At 37.1% G+C, this 18,554-nt stretch overlaps 2 protein-coding genes across 2 annotated transcripts; one reads left to right on the top strand and one right to left on the bottom strand.

Moving 5' to 3' along the window:
• Positions 1-6,134: 6,134 nt before the first annotated feature.
• On the bottom strand, positions 6,135-10,771 carry LOC147538924 (uncharacterized). The gene is made up of 9 exons (XM_086643044.1): positions 10,723-10,771; positions 8,069-8,234; positions 7,921-7,996; positions 7,756-7,819; positions 7,293-7,342; positions 7,093-7,193; positions 6,785-6,882; positions 6,593-6,688; positions 6,135-6,197 (listed from the first exon to the last, which is right to left on the bottom strand). Exons 1-8 carry the CDS (start codon positions 10,769-10,771, stop codon positions 6,606-6,608), a joined length of 687 nt encoding a protein of 228 aa, XP_086499170.1. The 3' UTR covers positions 6,135-6,197; positions 6,593-6,605.
• Positions 10,772-13,671: 2,900 nt separating this feature from the next.
• LOC147538925 (photosynthetic NDH subunit of subcomplex B 3, chloroplastic-like) lies at positions 13,672-18,289 on the top strand. The gene is made up of 7 exons (XM_086644145.1): positions 13,672-13,987; positions 15,272-15,366; positions 15,465-15,575; positions 15,691-15,747; positions 17,111-17,173; positions 17,257-17,319; positions 17,952-18,289. Exons 1-7 carry the CDS (start codon positions 13,780-13,782, stop codon positions 18,006-18,008), a joined length of 654 nt encoding a protein of 217 aa, XP_086500271.1. The 5' UTR covers positions 13,672-13,779; the 3' UTR covers positions 18,009-18,289.
• Positions 18,290-18,554: the final 265 nt, after the last annotated feature.

Raw genomic sequence — 18,554 nt, forward strand, 5'->3', positions numbered from 1 at the left:
ACATCCCCAAACTTAGATTTTGCTAGTCCTCGAGCAAAACAAAATAAAAGAAAAACCTAACTCACTTTCGGAGGAATCCCGGTTGCATTTAGCATATGCAACAAGCCGTTAAACCCCTAGGTTGCCCTAGTGGACGAGTGTGGTCTCGTGAGGGTTTCCAGAGAATGTACCCACAAAATTCAAAAACATTTCAAAAATACAAAAGGGTCCAAAAGCACTCAAAGTCAACTAAGCCTGACCAAAAGTGTTCATCTCCTAGAAAATTTTAGCAAGCTAATAGGAATCAGTCAAAGTTAACAACACTATACAGACGCTAAAGATCTCTTCACTAGTAATCTAGACTCAAAGTGTACGTGACTAGCCACAATGAGAATCACTTCAGTTCCAAGCAGGCAGACCCTTGATCCCTATCTTAATACATTTCGCCTCGACTTTGGCCTCACAGACATACGCTCTAAAAGATGAATCACTCAGAAATGGTTCGCTCGTATGTGCGAGTGTGATCACTAATATAGACTCAACACATAAAAAGGGTGAGGACAACATTTTAAAACGAATGATCTACGAAAAGGAATATAACCACTAAATGGAATGGGGAAGCTCACTTACCCTTCTCACCCACTCTACCCTATAATAATGCTTCCTAAAGGTCAACGGATACAAGTGATGAGATTGATGGTGATGAGATCCCGAGAATGTCGACGCCTTCAATGCTAGAGAACTTCAAGCAACTTCCATACTTAGCTTTTTTGCTTCGAACACTTATTTTACATAACAAACTAAAGTTCACATGAACTTTCTTTTACACAAACTTTCTTTTTCAGAGATTTTCACTTCAATTTTTTTTTTTTTTTTTTTTTTTTTTTTTTTTTTTTTTTTGAAACACAACTATAAACCATGCAATCAATGCAATACCAACACTAGTATTCTCAACAATCAACTTTTCCATTTTTCGCACTTTGCTTTCACATTCTTCTTCCTTTACTTTTCATGCCTTCATTCTTGGGATTCATATGATGAATGGATGGTGGAGTATCCGTCTTCCTAAAGTTGACACTATTATCGGGCTTCATGGACTACAAGAGTAAGGTTTATTCGCTATCCTGATGTCACTCCTAGTGGCTATGGAAGTTGAGCACACGAGATCAAATGAGCTCTTTTTACAAATTTGCGAGGTTGAGTAGCTCTTCACTCTACTCGGAATCAGCGCAGAAGAGTACACTCAAAGGTAATAGAAAGGCTCAGAAATCTCACAAGGGTTAAGTCTCCACTAATGATTAATCTAGTTCTCTCAGAACCGTCTACCCTTCACTTCCATAATACTCACGTGGCTAGCACACAGACGACCTCAAGACTCGAAATTCATGAAGAAACCTTTAACAACCGGATAGTACAATCAACTCGACTCTATAACTATTAACGAGCCAAAAACAACTATTAGACTCACATTTTCGGTCCAAAATTGAAAAAATTTTGAACCCTCTTGAATTTTCGAAATGAAGGACTTAGCAAAAGTTCTTCCCTATCCCCAAACTTAAACCGAACATTGTCCTCAATGTTCTGAAGACTATGCCAAAAATAAAAAGATGAGAGGGAAGATATTACCATACTCCACTGTCCTATATCAGAAGCATGGGTTGCCTCCCAAGAAGCGCTAAGTTTATCGTCTTCAGCCAGACGATGATGAAAGAAAAAGGAAAGAAAAGTTACTGTAAACCTACTGGATTAAGGGTTGATGACTCCCCATACAATAATAATCGGAAGATTTGAGGGTCAACCCAAAAGATGAAGTATCCAGGAAGGTTCAGTCTCACGTCCATGGAATGATATGGCAGTTTAAGTGAGACTTCCAATGTGAATGATTTATCCCCAAACTTAGATGAAGCAACAATCATTAAGTTTGGCGATAAACTAAAGTTGAAAGACATTGGATAAAACGGATCCTCATAAACATGACAAATGGATTGAGAGACCATGGTAGAGTTCACAAGCGATTGCAACGGGGTAACTTGAACTTCCGAGGGACATGGTGCATAACTATTTAAGAAATTGGACTCATCTAGATCAACACTCAAACTAGGAGGTTCTAAAATGACCTCATTGGCTCGTTGTAAAATCACCTCCAAGTTAGGTACTAGCTCATTTGAGTCTGACTTAGGTAAAGACTCTGAAAAACTTTCTAAAATTTCTCTTATTATGATGTCATCGGTGTCCTTAAAGAATTCTAAGGTTTCACCTAAGTCAAATGAGTCATCACTCTCTTTAGACATTTCAACTAGCCAAAGTTCATCAGCTTCATCTTTAATAAGACATCTAGTTTGATCCAAAATATTATCATTAAGATGAGTAGAAGGTTTAGACTCGGGAGACAGAACAGACTCAGCTTTTGGATCTTCTAAAAGTGGCTCAAGAGTTTCCTCAGCAATGGACTCATATGATGATAGTGGCGACTCAATAGTTGGCAAAATACTACGCTCAGAAACTAAAAATGGATTAGGATCAAACAAAGTATTCGCCTCATTTATACTACCATCCTCATCATCATAAGACTCATGATATTGTGTATTGTACTCCATCTTATCAAAGGACTCATCTTCTATGATGTTGGGTTTCTTATTAAGGGGCAACTCTAGATTTCTATCAATTCTTTCATTTAGAGCTAATCTTTCAGCTCGTAGCTCTTGACCTTTCTGCTCAAGCTCTATATTTAACCTTACAAGACGACTATAAAGTTCGTCTAATGAAGATGATGAAGAGTCATTAGTTTGAATGTTATCCCATTGAGGTGGTTGGGACATGTTTGGATCATAAAACTCTTCATTATATTGACTATAGGATGAACTATTGACATGTGCATAGTGTGACTCATAACCTCCTTGAGGTTGACAATACTCCCTATAATTATCACCATAGACATTATCCCTCGGATTTTCAAAATAATTTTGATAGTTAAAACGTTGATAATTATTGGTATTTTGTAACTGAGGGACACAACCTTGTTGAGGTTGATGATGATTCCAATAGTTATCGACGTTATGACCATCATTACGGGACTGGTCAAAATTATCTAGAGTAGCGTTAGTCGCCTCAAGTCTAGACATGCTCCGTAAAAGTATCTCTTGTGTTCTTAACAATGATTGTTCCTTCCGTCTCTCTTCCAATTCGTCCTCATAGAAGAATCCTTCCATTTTTTTTTTTTTTTTTTAAAGAGTAACGAAACTACGAAGATCCTAAGGAAAACACACACACAAGCAAGCTGACTCAACCAAGCAACCTAGACACAATCTAGACGACTGAGTAGTCTTTTTCACCTAAAAATTGATCTAGACAGCTTCTATTTCTTTCCAAAGCTTGAACTATGATTCTTATAAGGAGTTACTCCGTCACAGTACAACGATCAAGAATTGTGTTCTTGGATCGTTCCCTCTTCCTGGGAAAACTCCAAATACTAATCAAGTTCGAGATATGTCAAGAGTGTCCTATAAGCTCGTTACCCTTTGGCCAATGTCTAAATCGATTTTTAATTTTAAGTGAGGCTTGGGATCGGCGATGTTGTTACCTAGATGGGCAAGAGACCGGTGATGAAATCCGACTCCTATCTTGTAATGGGTTAATGCCCTTACTAATATGATAGTTAAACTAACGGTTCGACAATCAATTAGCAAGCAAAAACATCACAAGTACCCACTTACAGGAGATTCGTGGGTGATCTAGAAGTTACCTCCCGTTCAAGACGGGCGACGACCTTTGTAGACGACCCGGGCCACTCTTCCCGCAAGTGTGCGAACCCGAGGCTTCTTAGTTTCGGTTACAAATTAAATGCCCTCTAATTTAGGGTCAAAACAATAAAGGCCTTATTACAAAACAACAAAAATAAAGAAATACAAAAAAAAGATTATAACACTCTCTCACCAAAATAAAAATAAAGTAAAAATAACTAAAAAGGGTCTTCTTGATGTCCTCTTCCTTGATGCTCCCTCCTTTGTGAATCTACAAAAAGAAAGGAAAAACAAGTCAAAGTAATCAAAATAGACAAAAATAAGAATAAAAACCAATTCAAGATTGAAAATAAAATTAAACTTTTCCCCGGCAGCGGCGCCAAAAACTTGATAGGCCTAAAAATAGGTCTATTCCCGCAAGTATACGGGGTCAAGTTATAGTATTGAAAATAAGATCGAGTATCGTCCCAAGGACAAGCTATTTTATCTAAATCTCGAATTAAAACCCCCTTTCATTAATTTTGATTTGTTTTTAAGAAACTATTTTAAAAAGAAAGCAATACTAAAAGACTAATAAGAATGAAATCAAGATGAGAAGAAGAATCTAGGGTTTTTGATTTCACCACATAGATGGACTACTTAAAACATGCATTAATTAACAAATCCCTTTTCTCATGTATAACTCAAAATCTAACATAATAAACTATTTAGATTTCGGAATATATTCTTTAATAACACAATTCAAAATCAAGAATGTATGATTGACTACCATATAAAACTAATTTCCTACACTATCATTCAAGATCTAAAAGGCATATCTCATCTAATAAATCAATAAAAGCATGAAATATCTAATTATAATACATGAATGATAACAAGGTTATAGAATCAACATGAAATGACAATCAATAGGCATTGAAGCTCAAAATAAGGATTCATTGATTTATAACATATCTCAAAATAAGCCCAAATATGGGTTTCCTCTACACCCTAGATACAAAATTTAGCTACTCATGGAATCTAAAATAATATTCATTGAATTCATAAAATAAATGGAATTACAAAAGATTAATGGAAAGAAATCACCAAGAATGTTCCCAATCCATATTCCCATGTATCTCCATTTTGATGTCCAATTTAAGCTCCAAGTATCTCAAGAATATTGCTCAAAACTCCAAATAATAGCTTATTAGAAGATAAAAGAAGAGAAATTTAGAAGAGAGATAGAAGAAGAGATTTTAGAGAAGAAGGTATGAAGAAATTAGAAGGTTAGAAGAAGAAATTAGAAGGAGAAAGAAATTAGAAAGAAAATGTAGAGAAAAGATGAAGGTGGTAGAGAAAGTAGAAGAAAAGAATGGTGGCTAGGGTTTTTAGTTGAGAAGAGGTAGAGAGAAAAGGAGGCTAAGAGAGGATAAGAAGTGGCTTAGAAATTAGGTAAGGAAGCCTTGAGAGGGTTGTTGAAGTCTAGATTTTAATGGAGGAGAAAGGATTTATTTATAGATGGGGTTAGGGTTTTTGTTGGGTTAAATGGTAAAAAGGAATAAAAGAGAGGGTTAATTGTGGGATTTTAGGGTTTAAAAACATAAAAACCCTAAAATGAGGGTATACCCCGGCGGCTAGGGTTTGTGGTGTTAGGGTTCGGGTGATTTGGTGTGGCCGGGTCTATAGAGTTAAGCTGCGACGCGCACAGGAGCCGTCGGATGAAAAGACGCGCGGATCTGGAGTGACGGGAAGCTGCCACGCGTCCAGGAGCACGGAACTTAAACGTCTTCGGGTACACGGAATATGCAATAAAGGTGTAGATGCACAGCAGCCGTTGGATCTTGATGACGCGGGAGGTTGCGGCCAAGATTAAAACGTGGAAACGGGGCTACCGAGTTAAGCTGCAACGGGATGCATCGGATCATGCGCTAAGGTCTTGTTTTGTTGCTGAGCGAGAATACGGGAATTAGATGCACTAGCCTCCATAGCGCGCCACGTTTCTTCCTCCATACCGCGTGCCCGAATTTCTACCAAAAGTGTCCCACAAGGTCAACAGCATTTGACCCAACTTTGACTTTGGCTAATTCCTTCGTCCGGACTCCGATTTGACTTCCGTTTTCTCCTACGGACTCGTCTCAACCTCTACTTTTCAACCACGCACTGACCTTGGCCAAATTACCAGATTGTCCTTGACTCCAAATGAACAAAATACCCTTTATGCATCTTTTCCTCGTTTTTAACCGTTTTTTACACCTAACTCCACAAAACACACTTAATCAAGAAAATCAACCATTTTATTATAATAAAGACCCGAAACGAACTAACTTGACTAAATTAAACGACTTAGATGGGACATTTTCATGACCCATCAAAAACATCAACACAATTTAGTTAGAGAGCTAAATGAACCAAGAAGAGAGGCGGAATTAGTACCTTGTCTCTTAGCAATTCTGAGAAGTATTTGAATTGGAATACATCAATGCCAGCATGTAGAGTCTAATCAAAACAAAATATCCACCATCCTTTAGGCAGTTGCAATGCAAAATAACTCTTTTTTTGAGGTAGAACCCACCCGCCTAACCAGATTTTATGACATATGTATCTCATAAAAGTTTGAAGTCCGTCAAACCAATTTGTAACAAAAAATAGTTCAGCGGAAGACCTCCGTAGCCAGCAATCTACCAGTTAGAATATACAATGTAGTTTATAGTTGACGATTTACCAATTTGTAAAACTAAGAACCATCACGACAAAGAAAACCAAAATTCAGAAGTTTTTGTGTTTCTTAAAAGTTTAAGTCATGAATATATATGTATTTTATTCTACACTAATCGAGTTTCAAATCTTAAAGTTAACCAAATAGACCGACAAATACGAATAGATATAATTACCTGCATCATAGTATCATACGCATGTCAAATCGACCGACAAATACAGTAACAGATACCAGGAGATAAAAAAATGTCTTGAATAAATAAGTCGAACTTCTGCAAAAAAAAAGTCATGAACATAGTGAGGCAAGTTAATGGACTTATGTCAGTGATGCCCAAATGGAAAACATGGCCGCAATATTGAAAGCATACCCACAATAACAGGAACCATATCCAGGAAATCGAGTTTTTCTTGAAGCTCTTTCAACCTTTTGAGCTCCTCATCTGACTGAAGGTGTATGTCGGTCCATCTACCAATAACACAACATTGACAACAACAACAACTAAATGAAAAACGGACTTAAGTTGAACAAACATAAAGGAGCAACACTTTTTTCCTTATTAGAAACATAACATGTCTTTCCTCCTAATTTTCCATTTTGAGTGCATTTGTAGGCATAGTCGATGGAAACAACATTGGATAGAACAGAACAATTTCAAATCTAGTACTACTCACTCACCCTGTAGATCGCTCCACCACATAATTGGTCATATAAAGCCATATAAGTGTGGGCCATAACGAATATATGGAAGAGATTTCATCAGAAAGACTCCCGCTTAACTGAAGAAAAAGGTGAACCCAAAGAAACATAATCAGATAACTTAAGAGAGATGAAGTGCAAAACTGTATCATGCAAAACAAAGTTACTCCCATTCATACCTCACCGTAGATGACCCATTTGGATAAAAAGGAATCACTGGCAGACCCAACTGAAGCAAACCAAGATCAGCAAAACTCATCCTTAAACTCAATGTGTTATTTAAGTTATTTGTAAAGGTACATACGATAGTTAGAATAAGAACGGCTTAAGACTGCCATATGTTATGGTGCTGCACTCATTGATTCTTTCTCCTTTTCTTAATTTCATGTATAATTATAACTTTCCTATACTACTAGAATTCGATACAAAGTGGGAGATTGATATTAATGTAAAGCATTTTTAGTATTTGTGTCAAACCATCTGCCAGAATCTCAAATACTAGAAGTTCTAATTTTGTTCCTCTCTAGTCATTTCTTGTAATACAGTAGAGATTGAATAATTCTCAACAAAAGCAAACCCTAATGGATTAATGTCATAAACTCTGCACTGATTAATTTAAAGAAGAGGAAAAAGAACAAAAACCTTGTAGTAGTTTTGCTGCAAAAATCCTGAAACTGGAACGATCAGAGTCATATAAACTTTCAAACTGAATAAATTTGCAGCAAAATCGAATTAGGATTATAGGGCATAAAATCTCAATTGCTTAATTTGAAGAAGAAGAAGAAGATAGGAAGAAAAACAGCAAACCTGGTGGTGAAAAAATCCGGTTCGTGGAACAACCAGAGTTATATAAACTTTGAAACTGAAAAGATTTGCTGCAAAACTGAATTAGGATTTTATGTTATAAACTCCTAATTGATTAATAATAATAAGAAGTAGAAGAACAACAACAAACCTGGTAGTGTAGCGGATGCCAACCGAACTGTGATGCCGCCAAAAAACCCTAAAAGAAGAATATGAACAAATTGAGAGGCAAACCCTAGCTAGAACGAGAAGAAGAAGAAGAAAAAGTAGGGAGGGAAATCGTGTTATAGAGTGAAATCTTGTTGTAGAGGGTAACCCTAGGTAGAACGAGAAGAAGAATTGGAGAAACCGTGCAGTAGAGGGAAAAAAGAGGAGAGAGAAAAATAAGGGGGAAAAGGAAAAAAAACAAAAATAATAAGGAAACGGCCGAGTGTTTTTTTGCGCCTTTTTTTCGTCCGAAATTTTGCGCTACTTTTGCCGCTGAAATTGTTCTAAAAATTTGTCCCTAAAACATATTCTTTTGTCCTTATTGTAATTTTAGTAGGGAAAGATATTAATAAATTGTCCCTATTTTGGGTATATTAGGGACATACGTAAAAATGTATGTACCTATTGAGCGTTTTTTTTGTAGTGGAAGTTACGGACCTTGACTTGGTCCCCGAGCCTATTGCCTTACCCTTAGAGTCTAGTTCGACCTTCCACATGATCTCAGACTCGGTTGTTGACCCCTTATGGGACACTTCGGACATCTTTCCTAGCACATCTAGGGACTTAGTGGATGTTTTATCCACTAAGCTTGAGTTTGACTTTTTACCTTCGACTGACTTCCTGACCCTTTATTTCTATGTCGATCCTTTTGACGACTTTTTAGTCGTCGCCCCTAGCATTTATGCGTACTTAGTGGACCGTGCATCCACTAAGTTTGGGGATGGTCTCTTTTCGCTTTTAGTCTCACGTGCACTTATATGCTTCGATATTATTGTGAGACTTTTAGCATTTGTATATAGCTTTCTTTGGGTTGATCCCCAAATCTTCCGTTTGTTACTTTATGATCGTTAGGCCGACTAAGGTGGCCTCTGATGTTTGTGGGTATCATCTCTGGAAACCCTCCGCGAGACATAACTCGTGCTCTTGTGTGAAAACAAGAGAATCAAAGGCTAATTGCATAGCTAAATGCAATCGAGTGATCCCGCGTGAGTGGTCATTTTATATGGTCTTGCTTTTTATGTGCTTCATTCTCATTATGTTTTGGATATTTTAGGAGCATTTCTTATATGTTTTACTTCTAAAGGCGTGGTTTGTTCCAAGTTTGGGGATGGCGCGAGCTTGGCATAAACTTGGAACCTCTTTATACATGAGCCTTGGTAGTATCCATTTTTATCTCCTTCGGTTATGGTAATATCTCTCCACTCTTCTCTTTAAATTGATGTGCCTCTTTATCTTTTGGTGAGTGTATGCTTAGAACATTGAGGACAATGTTAGTTTTAAGTTTGGGGATGCGGGATATGACCATAACCAATGCATGACCATGGGTTTCAAAGACAAAAGGGTTCAAATTAGCCAAAATTTGAAAATTTTGAACATTTTGAGTAGATTAGCATGTGATTGTAGTGATGGTTTTAAGAATGTTGATGCATATGTGTCGAGTTGATGAATTTTGTGATTGCTAGTGACCTTTGCATGAAAGTCGAGTCTTTGAGTGTTTGTGTTATGCTATGGGAGTAACATCTTAGTGAAGAAGAAACATCTCTAAGAGACCTAGAGTAGTCATTAGTGGAGACTGAACCCATGTGAGAGTTCAAAGCCTAAATTGTCCTTCGAGTGTACTCTTCCGCGCTAACTCCGAGTAGAATGAAGAGCTACTCAACCTCGTAACTATTAAAAGAGCTCATCTGATCTCGTGTGCTCAACTTTCTTAGCCACTAGGAGTGACATTAGGATAGCGAATTAACCTTCCCCTTGTAGTCCATGAAACCCAATAAGAGTGTCAACTAGAGGGAGGCGGATACTCCATTACCATCATCATCTTATATCCCGAGAATGAAGACATGAGAAGAAAAGAATGAAGAATGTCAAAAGCAAGTATGAAATGAAAGAAGTTGATTGCAAGAATATAGTATTGTGAGTTATGTTTGTTTTATGTGATTTTGTGTTATGAAAAAGAAAAAGTGATATGAAAAAAAAGAAAAAAAAAAGTGAAAAAAAGAAGAAGAAAGAAAGACAAAAAGAAAAAAAATTAATGATGAATAAAGTTGTTTATGTTATGTTTGGGCATGTTAGCTCTTTTTGTGTGAGTGATGTGATTGTATATATGTGTGTTTGTGTGTATGTTCATGAATAAGTATTCGAAGCAAGAAACGAATGTGGAAGTGCTTAAGAGGTTCTATCATGAAGAGTTCGACATTCTCGGGAATCCTCCATCATCATTCATCTCTAGTATCCGTTAACCTTTAGAAGACATTCTTAGAGGGTAGAATGGGTGAGAAGGGTGAGTGAGCTTCCCCACTCCGTTTAGTGGCTAATTCCTTTTCGAAGATCATTCGTTCCAAAATGTTGTCCTCACCCCTTTTTATGTGTTGAGTCCATGTTAGTGATCACACTCACACATACGAGCGAACCATTCTTGAGTGATTTCATATTTGGAGTGTATGTCCGTGAGGCCGAAGTCGAGGCGAAATGTACTAAACTAGGAATCAAGGCGTTGTGACTTCGGAACATAGATGTTGCTCATTATGGTATGACACTAGCACTTTAGGGTAAGATCATTAGTGAAGGGGCCTTTAGCTTTTATATGAACTTATTTACTTGATTCATTATGTGTTGACATGTTTAAATCCTTTACTATACGAACCATGCTTATCTATGATTTTGATATTGGACCCTTATGTCTCATGAGACTCGATGTTTGTGGGTATCATCTATGGAAACCCTCACGAGACGACACTCGTCCTCTAGGGGTAACCTAGAGGTTTAAAGGCTTGTTGCATACGCTAAATGCAACCGGGATGCCTCCGAAAGTGAGTTAGGCTTTTATTTTGTTTTATTTGCTCGAGGACTAGCAAAGTTTAAGTTTGGGGATCTTGATGTGACACTAAAATGTCACATTTGGAGAGCCTAACTTAGACTAATTATTCCTTTTCGAGTGTTATCAATAATATTTTATGTGTTTTTCATGTTAGGTACCTATTTTGGAGTTAGACATGAAAATCGGAATAAAGGGAGCGAATCATCACTATCATTTCATGTACCCAAAACGAGAGAAAAAGACTTCAAACAAATCAAATGAGAAGAGGAGTCAAAGACGAGTCCAACGGTGAAAACGGAAGTCAATTCCGAGTTCGGACGGGGAAGTTGTGAAAGAAAGAAGTCGAGGTTCGGTCTTAAAACAAAGATGCTATAAAGGCACCCTCCTTTGGTTATAATTCTAGAAGACACCCTCTTGATTTCCAAGTGAAGATTAAAACCCAAGTCTAAAACCCAAGCCCAAAGAAGATGAAAGAAGGAAGAGATTTTGGAGGCACCCAATGGACTCAAGTTTGAGTCAAAGTCAAGGTTGACTAAGTCTAGGGTTTGAGTCAAATACACTATTCATCTTCTTCTTGAAGGATTCTAACAATACCAAGTAAGAGAGAGAGAGAAAGAGGAAGGAGGCTAGGGTTTTGGGGGTTCTTCATCATCAAGTTCTAGGGTTGAGAGTTTAAAGGGTTTGAAAGAAAGGAAAGGAGAGAAGAAGAAGGGTAGCCGGCACACAAGTGTGCTCGGGATGCAAGGGTTGACACGGGTAGCAGCTCCGGCCTTGCTGCTACAGCTCGGACTGTGAAGAGCAACACGGGAGCAGCAGCTACACGGGAGCAGCAGCAGCAGCAGCTCCGGGACGCAAGGACAACAGCTACCGGAGCTCGGGGATGCACGTACACTTCACGGGACGCGGCCACAGCGAGCTTCTCGGCACGGGACAGCAGCGGCGGCTCGGAGCAAGCTCCCTTTGGCCCGGATCTAGCTATTTTGGCCGGGAAATCTTGATTTTGGCCGGAAACCTAACTTTCTTTGATCGGGTTTTTCGTGGTGTTCCGGCAACTTTCTTGATTCAAAACCTTAGGGCTTTTACTCCCCATGTCTTGATCTATCTTCCCATGTAATTTGATTTGATTTTGGACAAGAAATTTTTAGAGAGAGAAAGCTTGGTGAAGCTTTAATGGTGGATGTTCTTGAGATGGAGAAGATGATGGTGGTCGCTATGGGGAACCCAGAAAATTGCTAAGGGGAGATCGGCTGCAACTAAAACTCATATTTTCCGACGATCTTAGCCTCGAACCATCATCGAAAAAGGGGGATTCTCTCACCATTTCCTTTCCATTTCTTATTCAATCACCAAATTTAGCTAACTTTAGTTTGTCGATTATATGAGATGAAATGTGATGAATTCGTGATTATGTTTAATATGATTTGGTGTTTTGATTATAAATTGATGTTCATTTAGTTCGATTATCGTTTTGATCGTATTTTCATGTGTCTTGTCAAGCACTTCGCATAGTTAATAGACGAAACGAAGTATTCGATATCGATCGTAGTCTAAGTCATAATTTCATGTGTCTTGTCATGCACTTCACATAGTTAGGCGACTAGAGGACACTTTCGATGACTCGGGATTAACCGATTTAGACGTTTGTTTGACTAAGTATGATCTCCGGATATACATAGTACTTAGAGACATCTACTTTAGGAGTCGAATATCGATTGTACCTCGACACATCAAATCGGACTACACATAGTCGTAGGTTTATCATTATGGATTCCCGGACTTCGACACCTCTCTCACTTATTTGTTGCCCGAATCGAGTCTTACCGTCTCCCGACTCTTGTTCCTTCGACTCTTCTCTCGAATCTCTCTCGCCCGTTTACTTTTATTGTTTAGTTTAGTTATTTTACTTGTTTGTTTTATTCTCTTATCACCTTATTCGATCAAACCCACATTTATCTTTGTTTCCTTTCCTTTTTAGTCTAAGTTAGCTTGAAATATCTAGACCGAGGGACAAGACCCTTCGATATCCAAACTACCTTCCTATCCTTGGATCGATCCCGGCTTTGCCGGATTACTACTTGATACCTCCGCTTGGGTGTGTAACCTTTTCGGGTGCATCACCAACCAAAAAGAATTATGTCTAAGCAAAAAACTTGAATAGAATTGAGAAGAACTTCTTATTTTGGGTTGGATAAGCAGGAGGATAGTTGGTTTGGGTTAGGTTAGGAGGTAGGTGGTTTGGTATTAACGTTGGGACTTGTGGGGGCATGTGCCCCAATATGCCATCGCCCTCGAGTACTGGTGAAGGGAACTCTTTCCTTCGCATGAAACTGCGTGAGAGAGAGAGAGAGAGAGAGAGAGAGAGAGAGAGAGAGAGAGAGAGAGAAAGAGAGAGAGAGAAATACGAGACAAAACCAGAGAGCGAGAAATGAGTGAGAGAGAGGGAGAGGAAGATAAAGGATATAGAGAGATATGCGGGATGGAAGATTAGGGGCAAAACAGAAAACCTACTTTTGAACGAGACAAAGAAGAAGAGAGAAGGAAAAAAACACATGAAAACACGAAGACTGGGGGGCAAAATATAAAAAAATTCAATTTCTGCATCTGGCCCGGCCCATAAGATGTGCCCAAAACACATAATGTTGGACACTACAATGCTACAAAAATCTTAAACAGGTGTCAGGTTTTGAGCGATTTCATATCAGTGTAGACCACACGAACATAATGCACGTGACATCCCAGAAAGAAACAGGAAGAAGGTGGCCGAACGACAAAGAAAAAAAATACAGATAGATATAGAGAGAGAGAGAGAGAGAGAGAGAGAGAGAGAGAGTAGAGAGATGGTAAGGATACTTCCAATGGCGTCCTCATCCCTACATCTCGCATCCCTTCGTCCTTCTCTATCTTCTTCTTTCAGATTCTCAGCCATCACCACCACCACCACCACCAGCACCACTATTTTCACCTCCACCACTACCGCTCGTTTCGGTGTTTCTCTTACGGCTTACAATCCTTCTCGAAGACTTTCTCTCTTTCATCTCGGTAGTGGTAAGTTCGTACACTTTTCTGTACAAACCCTAGATTTTATCCTACTTCTGGAATCTCAATTCATGCTTTATTTACATCTGAATTTGTTCAGTACACATTTCAGCTTATAATTTGAATGCCCCTCTTGTAAAATTTATGGAATTTGTTAGATTTTAAGTTCTTTTACTGGTCAGTTTAGGATTGATTAGATTTAAAAAACAAATCTTGTTTGTCCAATCTCTATGAGAAACATTTGTATGGGAATTTTGGATATTGTAGGCATCATCTGTTTGAAGCTGATAATGTTAGGGCACAATATGGAGTTGTGGAAGAACCTAACTTTTGATGTTAGGGCTCTGTCTTGTTTGAGCGAAATGAGTAGACGAAAACAATTTCTTAGCTGTAGAAATTAAAAAAATACCTAGATAATCGAAGCTCTAGATGTTCACTTGTACTTCATTATTGGACATTTGAACTTCAACTGATTGATGATGAGCTCAGAAGGAAACTGAAAACATTAGTATATGGTTACCGACAAGCAAATAAAGATGTGTGGCTCAATATGGGTCGGGCTCGTCCTGATGTTTCAGGATTTGTGTTTTTTAGGAACTTAGATATTTGTAAGTAACTCATCAATTTCTGATAAACCGTAGGCATTAGTTTCTGATAAACCTTATGATTTAGGAACATTAAGAAAGAGACTAGAGAGAGTAATCGATAACATCATTTGGTCTCCTCAAGAAATTAGCTCTTCTTTTTTCTTTACTAGGATGTTCTTATAGGGGTTATTTTCTTGCTTGCCGCTAAGTAGTGATGGGCTCACCAACTTGCTCAGTTTCACGCTCATGACAAATCTACACCTTGACATCAAAATGAAGTGGACCAACTGTGTCCACAAAAAATAAATCTCATTGTATATTTATTGTATTTGTAATGTAGGAATAGTATTTTTGAAGTAAGAAAAGACCCTATTCTATACCTCCAATAAATTTAGTACTCCAACAAAGGAACAAATAATGTCAAATTGTATGAGCATCATATTGGATAAGATGTAAATAAGAACCACATGCATCCTTTTCATAGAGAAACCCTAAAATGAAAAAACATGACAAGTTTATCAAACGAATCAACCACAAGGTCATTTCAAAGGATCAGCAACTACTCTTTTGAGAAATTAAAAGATGGGAATTCTTACTTCTAACACTTCTATTTTGCCTTCTATCTATCTCTCCTCTAACTTAACCCATAAGAACACCAACATTAACACCACCATTTTCTCATTCAATAAACGAAATAGTTTCTCAGGAGGAAAAATCAGAGCCGTTGGATCTGTACCCGGAGTCGAATCTGAAACTACATTGGTGGAAGAACCTCCGTCCATCGATTTCGCTTTTGTTAGTGTGAGTTATGGATTCATTCTGAAAGAGTTATTATATATTTTCTTGTTTGGTTTTAATTAAATTGAAATTTGATTAATTTAGTTTTTTTTGTTGATCAGTCAGTATTACTTCCTGATGGAACACCAGATATACACACTCGATCAGCTTGTGGGGGTCAGAAACTTAGGGATATTATGTTGGATTCAGACATTGAACTCTATGGACCTTATGTAAGTCTCTCTATCTCTCTCTGATCTAGGTCATTGTTATAGTAAAAAGTAAAATCATTCCACTTTTTTTTTCTTAATCATTTATAAGTTAATCAGAACGGTGGGAATTTCTCAGGCTAGACCTCTTTTAAACTGTGGAGGAGGAGGAACTTGTGGGACATGTATAGTTGAGGTAATCTTCTTTAAACATAACTTATTGTCATGTAATATAAGGTATCTTGGTCTTTTCCCATCCAAGATTGCACTAGCTGATATAGTTACATAGCCACATAGGTGGGTGTCACACGCTTTATTAAGGCTAGTTAGGTATTATGCGGAATCGGCGCCCTTAGGGCTTAGGGGGTGTTTGATTTCTTAGCACTTATAAAGTACTAGCACTTAGTAAGTGATTATACATTTATACGTTTGTTCTTCATAACTTAGAAAGACGTTATGTTTGTTTTTATATCACTTCCAAGTCCTATAGAAAAAATGTTTTTCGAGCAAAGCATCGCATTAAACAACCAAAGTTACAAAATTTCAACCATAAGAGCGCCTCTAGTATTGGTCTTGAATTTGGAGGATCCTATGCGAATGTATCGATGGGACCCCTACACTTTAAGTTGAAAAAAATGAAACAAATTGGTCTTTTAGTACTCTCTGGCAAAACACTCTTTAAATTTTTTTTTTTCATTCCGAACACAAATCATCTTCATCAATGTCGGTGTGTTGTCCATCCTTAAGAAAGTGTTCTAAATTGATGCAAGAGTCCTTGAAACCTCTCTTTGTCAACATTATCTAATTTCTTTAAATCAAATAAAAACCTTAAAATTTTCATATGCTTGAAACTATTTCAACCTAATTTTAATGGAAGAAATAATTTGATCAACAATATGCAAAAAAGTAGTTGACTCGAAATGATTCTTCAGGTGTAAATATTACTTCGTCACTAACATTCTCATCAAAGTGTCTCATTCGTTTTAACACGCATCACTTTCGGAAAATCGGTTTTATTTCCATTACAAATGCAACTTTCTTCGCTTCTTCTAGAGCCTCCTCAAAGTCATTTTTTCTAAAGTCTTAAAAAAAAGAAACGAGTTTTTTGAGTTCACTGTTTACAAGAACAATATCCATGTCAGTTCACTTGTATAAAAAAAAATATTGTTTGGATTGAACAAATATATGTCAAATAGATCAAACACAAACTAAAAACAACAACATCAAACATATATTAAAACGGATGTAAAAAATACTATAGCTTCATTAAAACTCAGAACAAATCGAAGAAAACCTCATCAAAGCTTTAAACAAATAACAGTTTGCAGAAAGCAAACAACAATTTGTAGAGAAGAATAGTTTGTTGTTATTAAATACTTTGAACGTCACCCGTGTTGGTGAATGAAAATTATGGCGGATTAATTTAGTGGCCTCAACAACTATTTGACTATATCTTTTCCTTTTTTTCCGCAATATTAATATTACTTTTTTTTGCCATTAGATCAAATTATTTTTCGGCCCAACTGCCATTTTTCCTTAAATTTATTCTAAATAGTCAGGTCATTCAAGGAAAAGAACATCTAAGCCTGCGTACAGATAAAGAGAAGGAAATCTTGAAGAAGGTATTACTGAATCCCAAATTTCTTATCTTTTGAAAGAAATTCAAATACAGAGGGGGTCTTAATTAACAAATTCTATTTTGCAGAAACCGAAGACATGGAGACTTGCATGCCAAACCAATGTTGGTAAAACTGACTCAAGAGGACAGGTATGTTTTGATGAAACGGGCCGATAGGCCATCTTGTATATTCATTCTTACCATATTAATATTTATTTCCACAACTTTGTAAGCAAACAGGCACACAATTTTATCTCTGTAACTATGTCTAGGCTTTCACGAGCTCATCAAAATTCATAAGTTGACACCATCATGCCCATCCAAGTAACTTAGTACTCCAAGTGATCCCTAAATTAACCACTAGGAACTATCATAAACTTTCACTTAAGAATTGTGAGAATAGTCCCACATAGAAGAAAGAAATCTAACAATTAAAAATATAATGTCTAGGTCCTCTTCACTTATTGTCAATTAGTTTTGAGTCGAATGACCACAAACTTAACATGGTATCAGAGTTAGGCCCACATGTGTTAGACTCAAAAGTCACACGTGGGAGATCTTTGAATATTTTGGATTCCTCAATTTGATTGGTTGAGTCTTATATATGTTGTTTTTCCCTCTTCAAGATTGATCTCGATATTGGTCTTGTTTTTTAAACACTTTGTATAGATTTAGTGAATTTGATATATATGGTGAAGAGTTAAACTTAGTGAGAAATCAACTCCTTAATCCTTCTTACATGAAATAATTCATGATTTTTTTGTGTTTTACTTTACATGCAGGTTGTTATCCAACAATTGCCAGAGTGGAAAGCTCATGAATGGTCAATTCGTAAATAGGCCACAATTATGTCACTCACTTTTAAATTGGGGCTGCATAGATGAAGTTACATCTAACTCAAGGTTTCTGATGCCAGGATAATGAGAGTTCATGGTATTATTGTGCATGTTTAGGAATTCAATTTTTTCCCAATATTTCTGCATAAGTCTGTTGATAGGTTTTGTTAACATGTAATTGCTGAAGGAGACAACAAAAGAAATGGGAGAATTCAATAATTTTAGATGAATTTTCTTTTTCTTCTATCTCTTTCCACAAAATTAAATAAGAGTTGTTTTCCAAACTGTTAATTTACGATCAGCTTTCCGCCTAGCCATCTAGTTTATCGAAAATACCCAGGTTGCCCTCTCTGTGTCATTAGCATCACATGACCGTTAAAGTCAAAAAAATATTCTAAAGTTACCCTTCTTTTAATTCTTTCACATCAACTCTCTTTCTCTCTAAAACTTTCACACCCATCAACTCTTTTTCAAATCTAAAAACACCACCGATTCTTTCAACAAAAAAAAACACCACCGTTTTCATTTTCAACTATTTCATCGGCATCT

Source organism: Eschscholzia californica, unplaced genomic scaffold (assembly GCF_041429995.1).
Source record: "Eschscholzia californica isolate CP2 unplaced genomic scaffold, dmEscCali1.0.p SCAF_5, whole genome shotgun sequence".
Classification (NCBI taxonomy): Eukaryota; Viridiplantae; Streptophyta; class Magnoliopsida; order Ranunculales; family Papaveraceae; genus Eschscholzia; species Eschscholzia californica.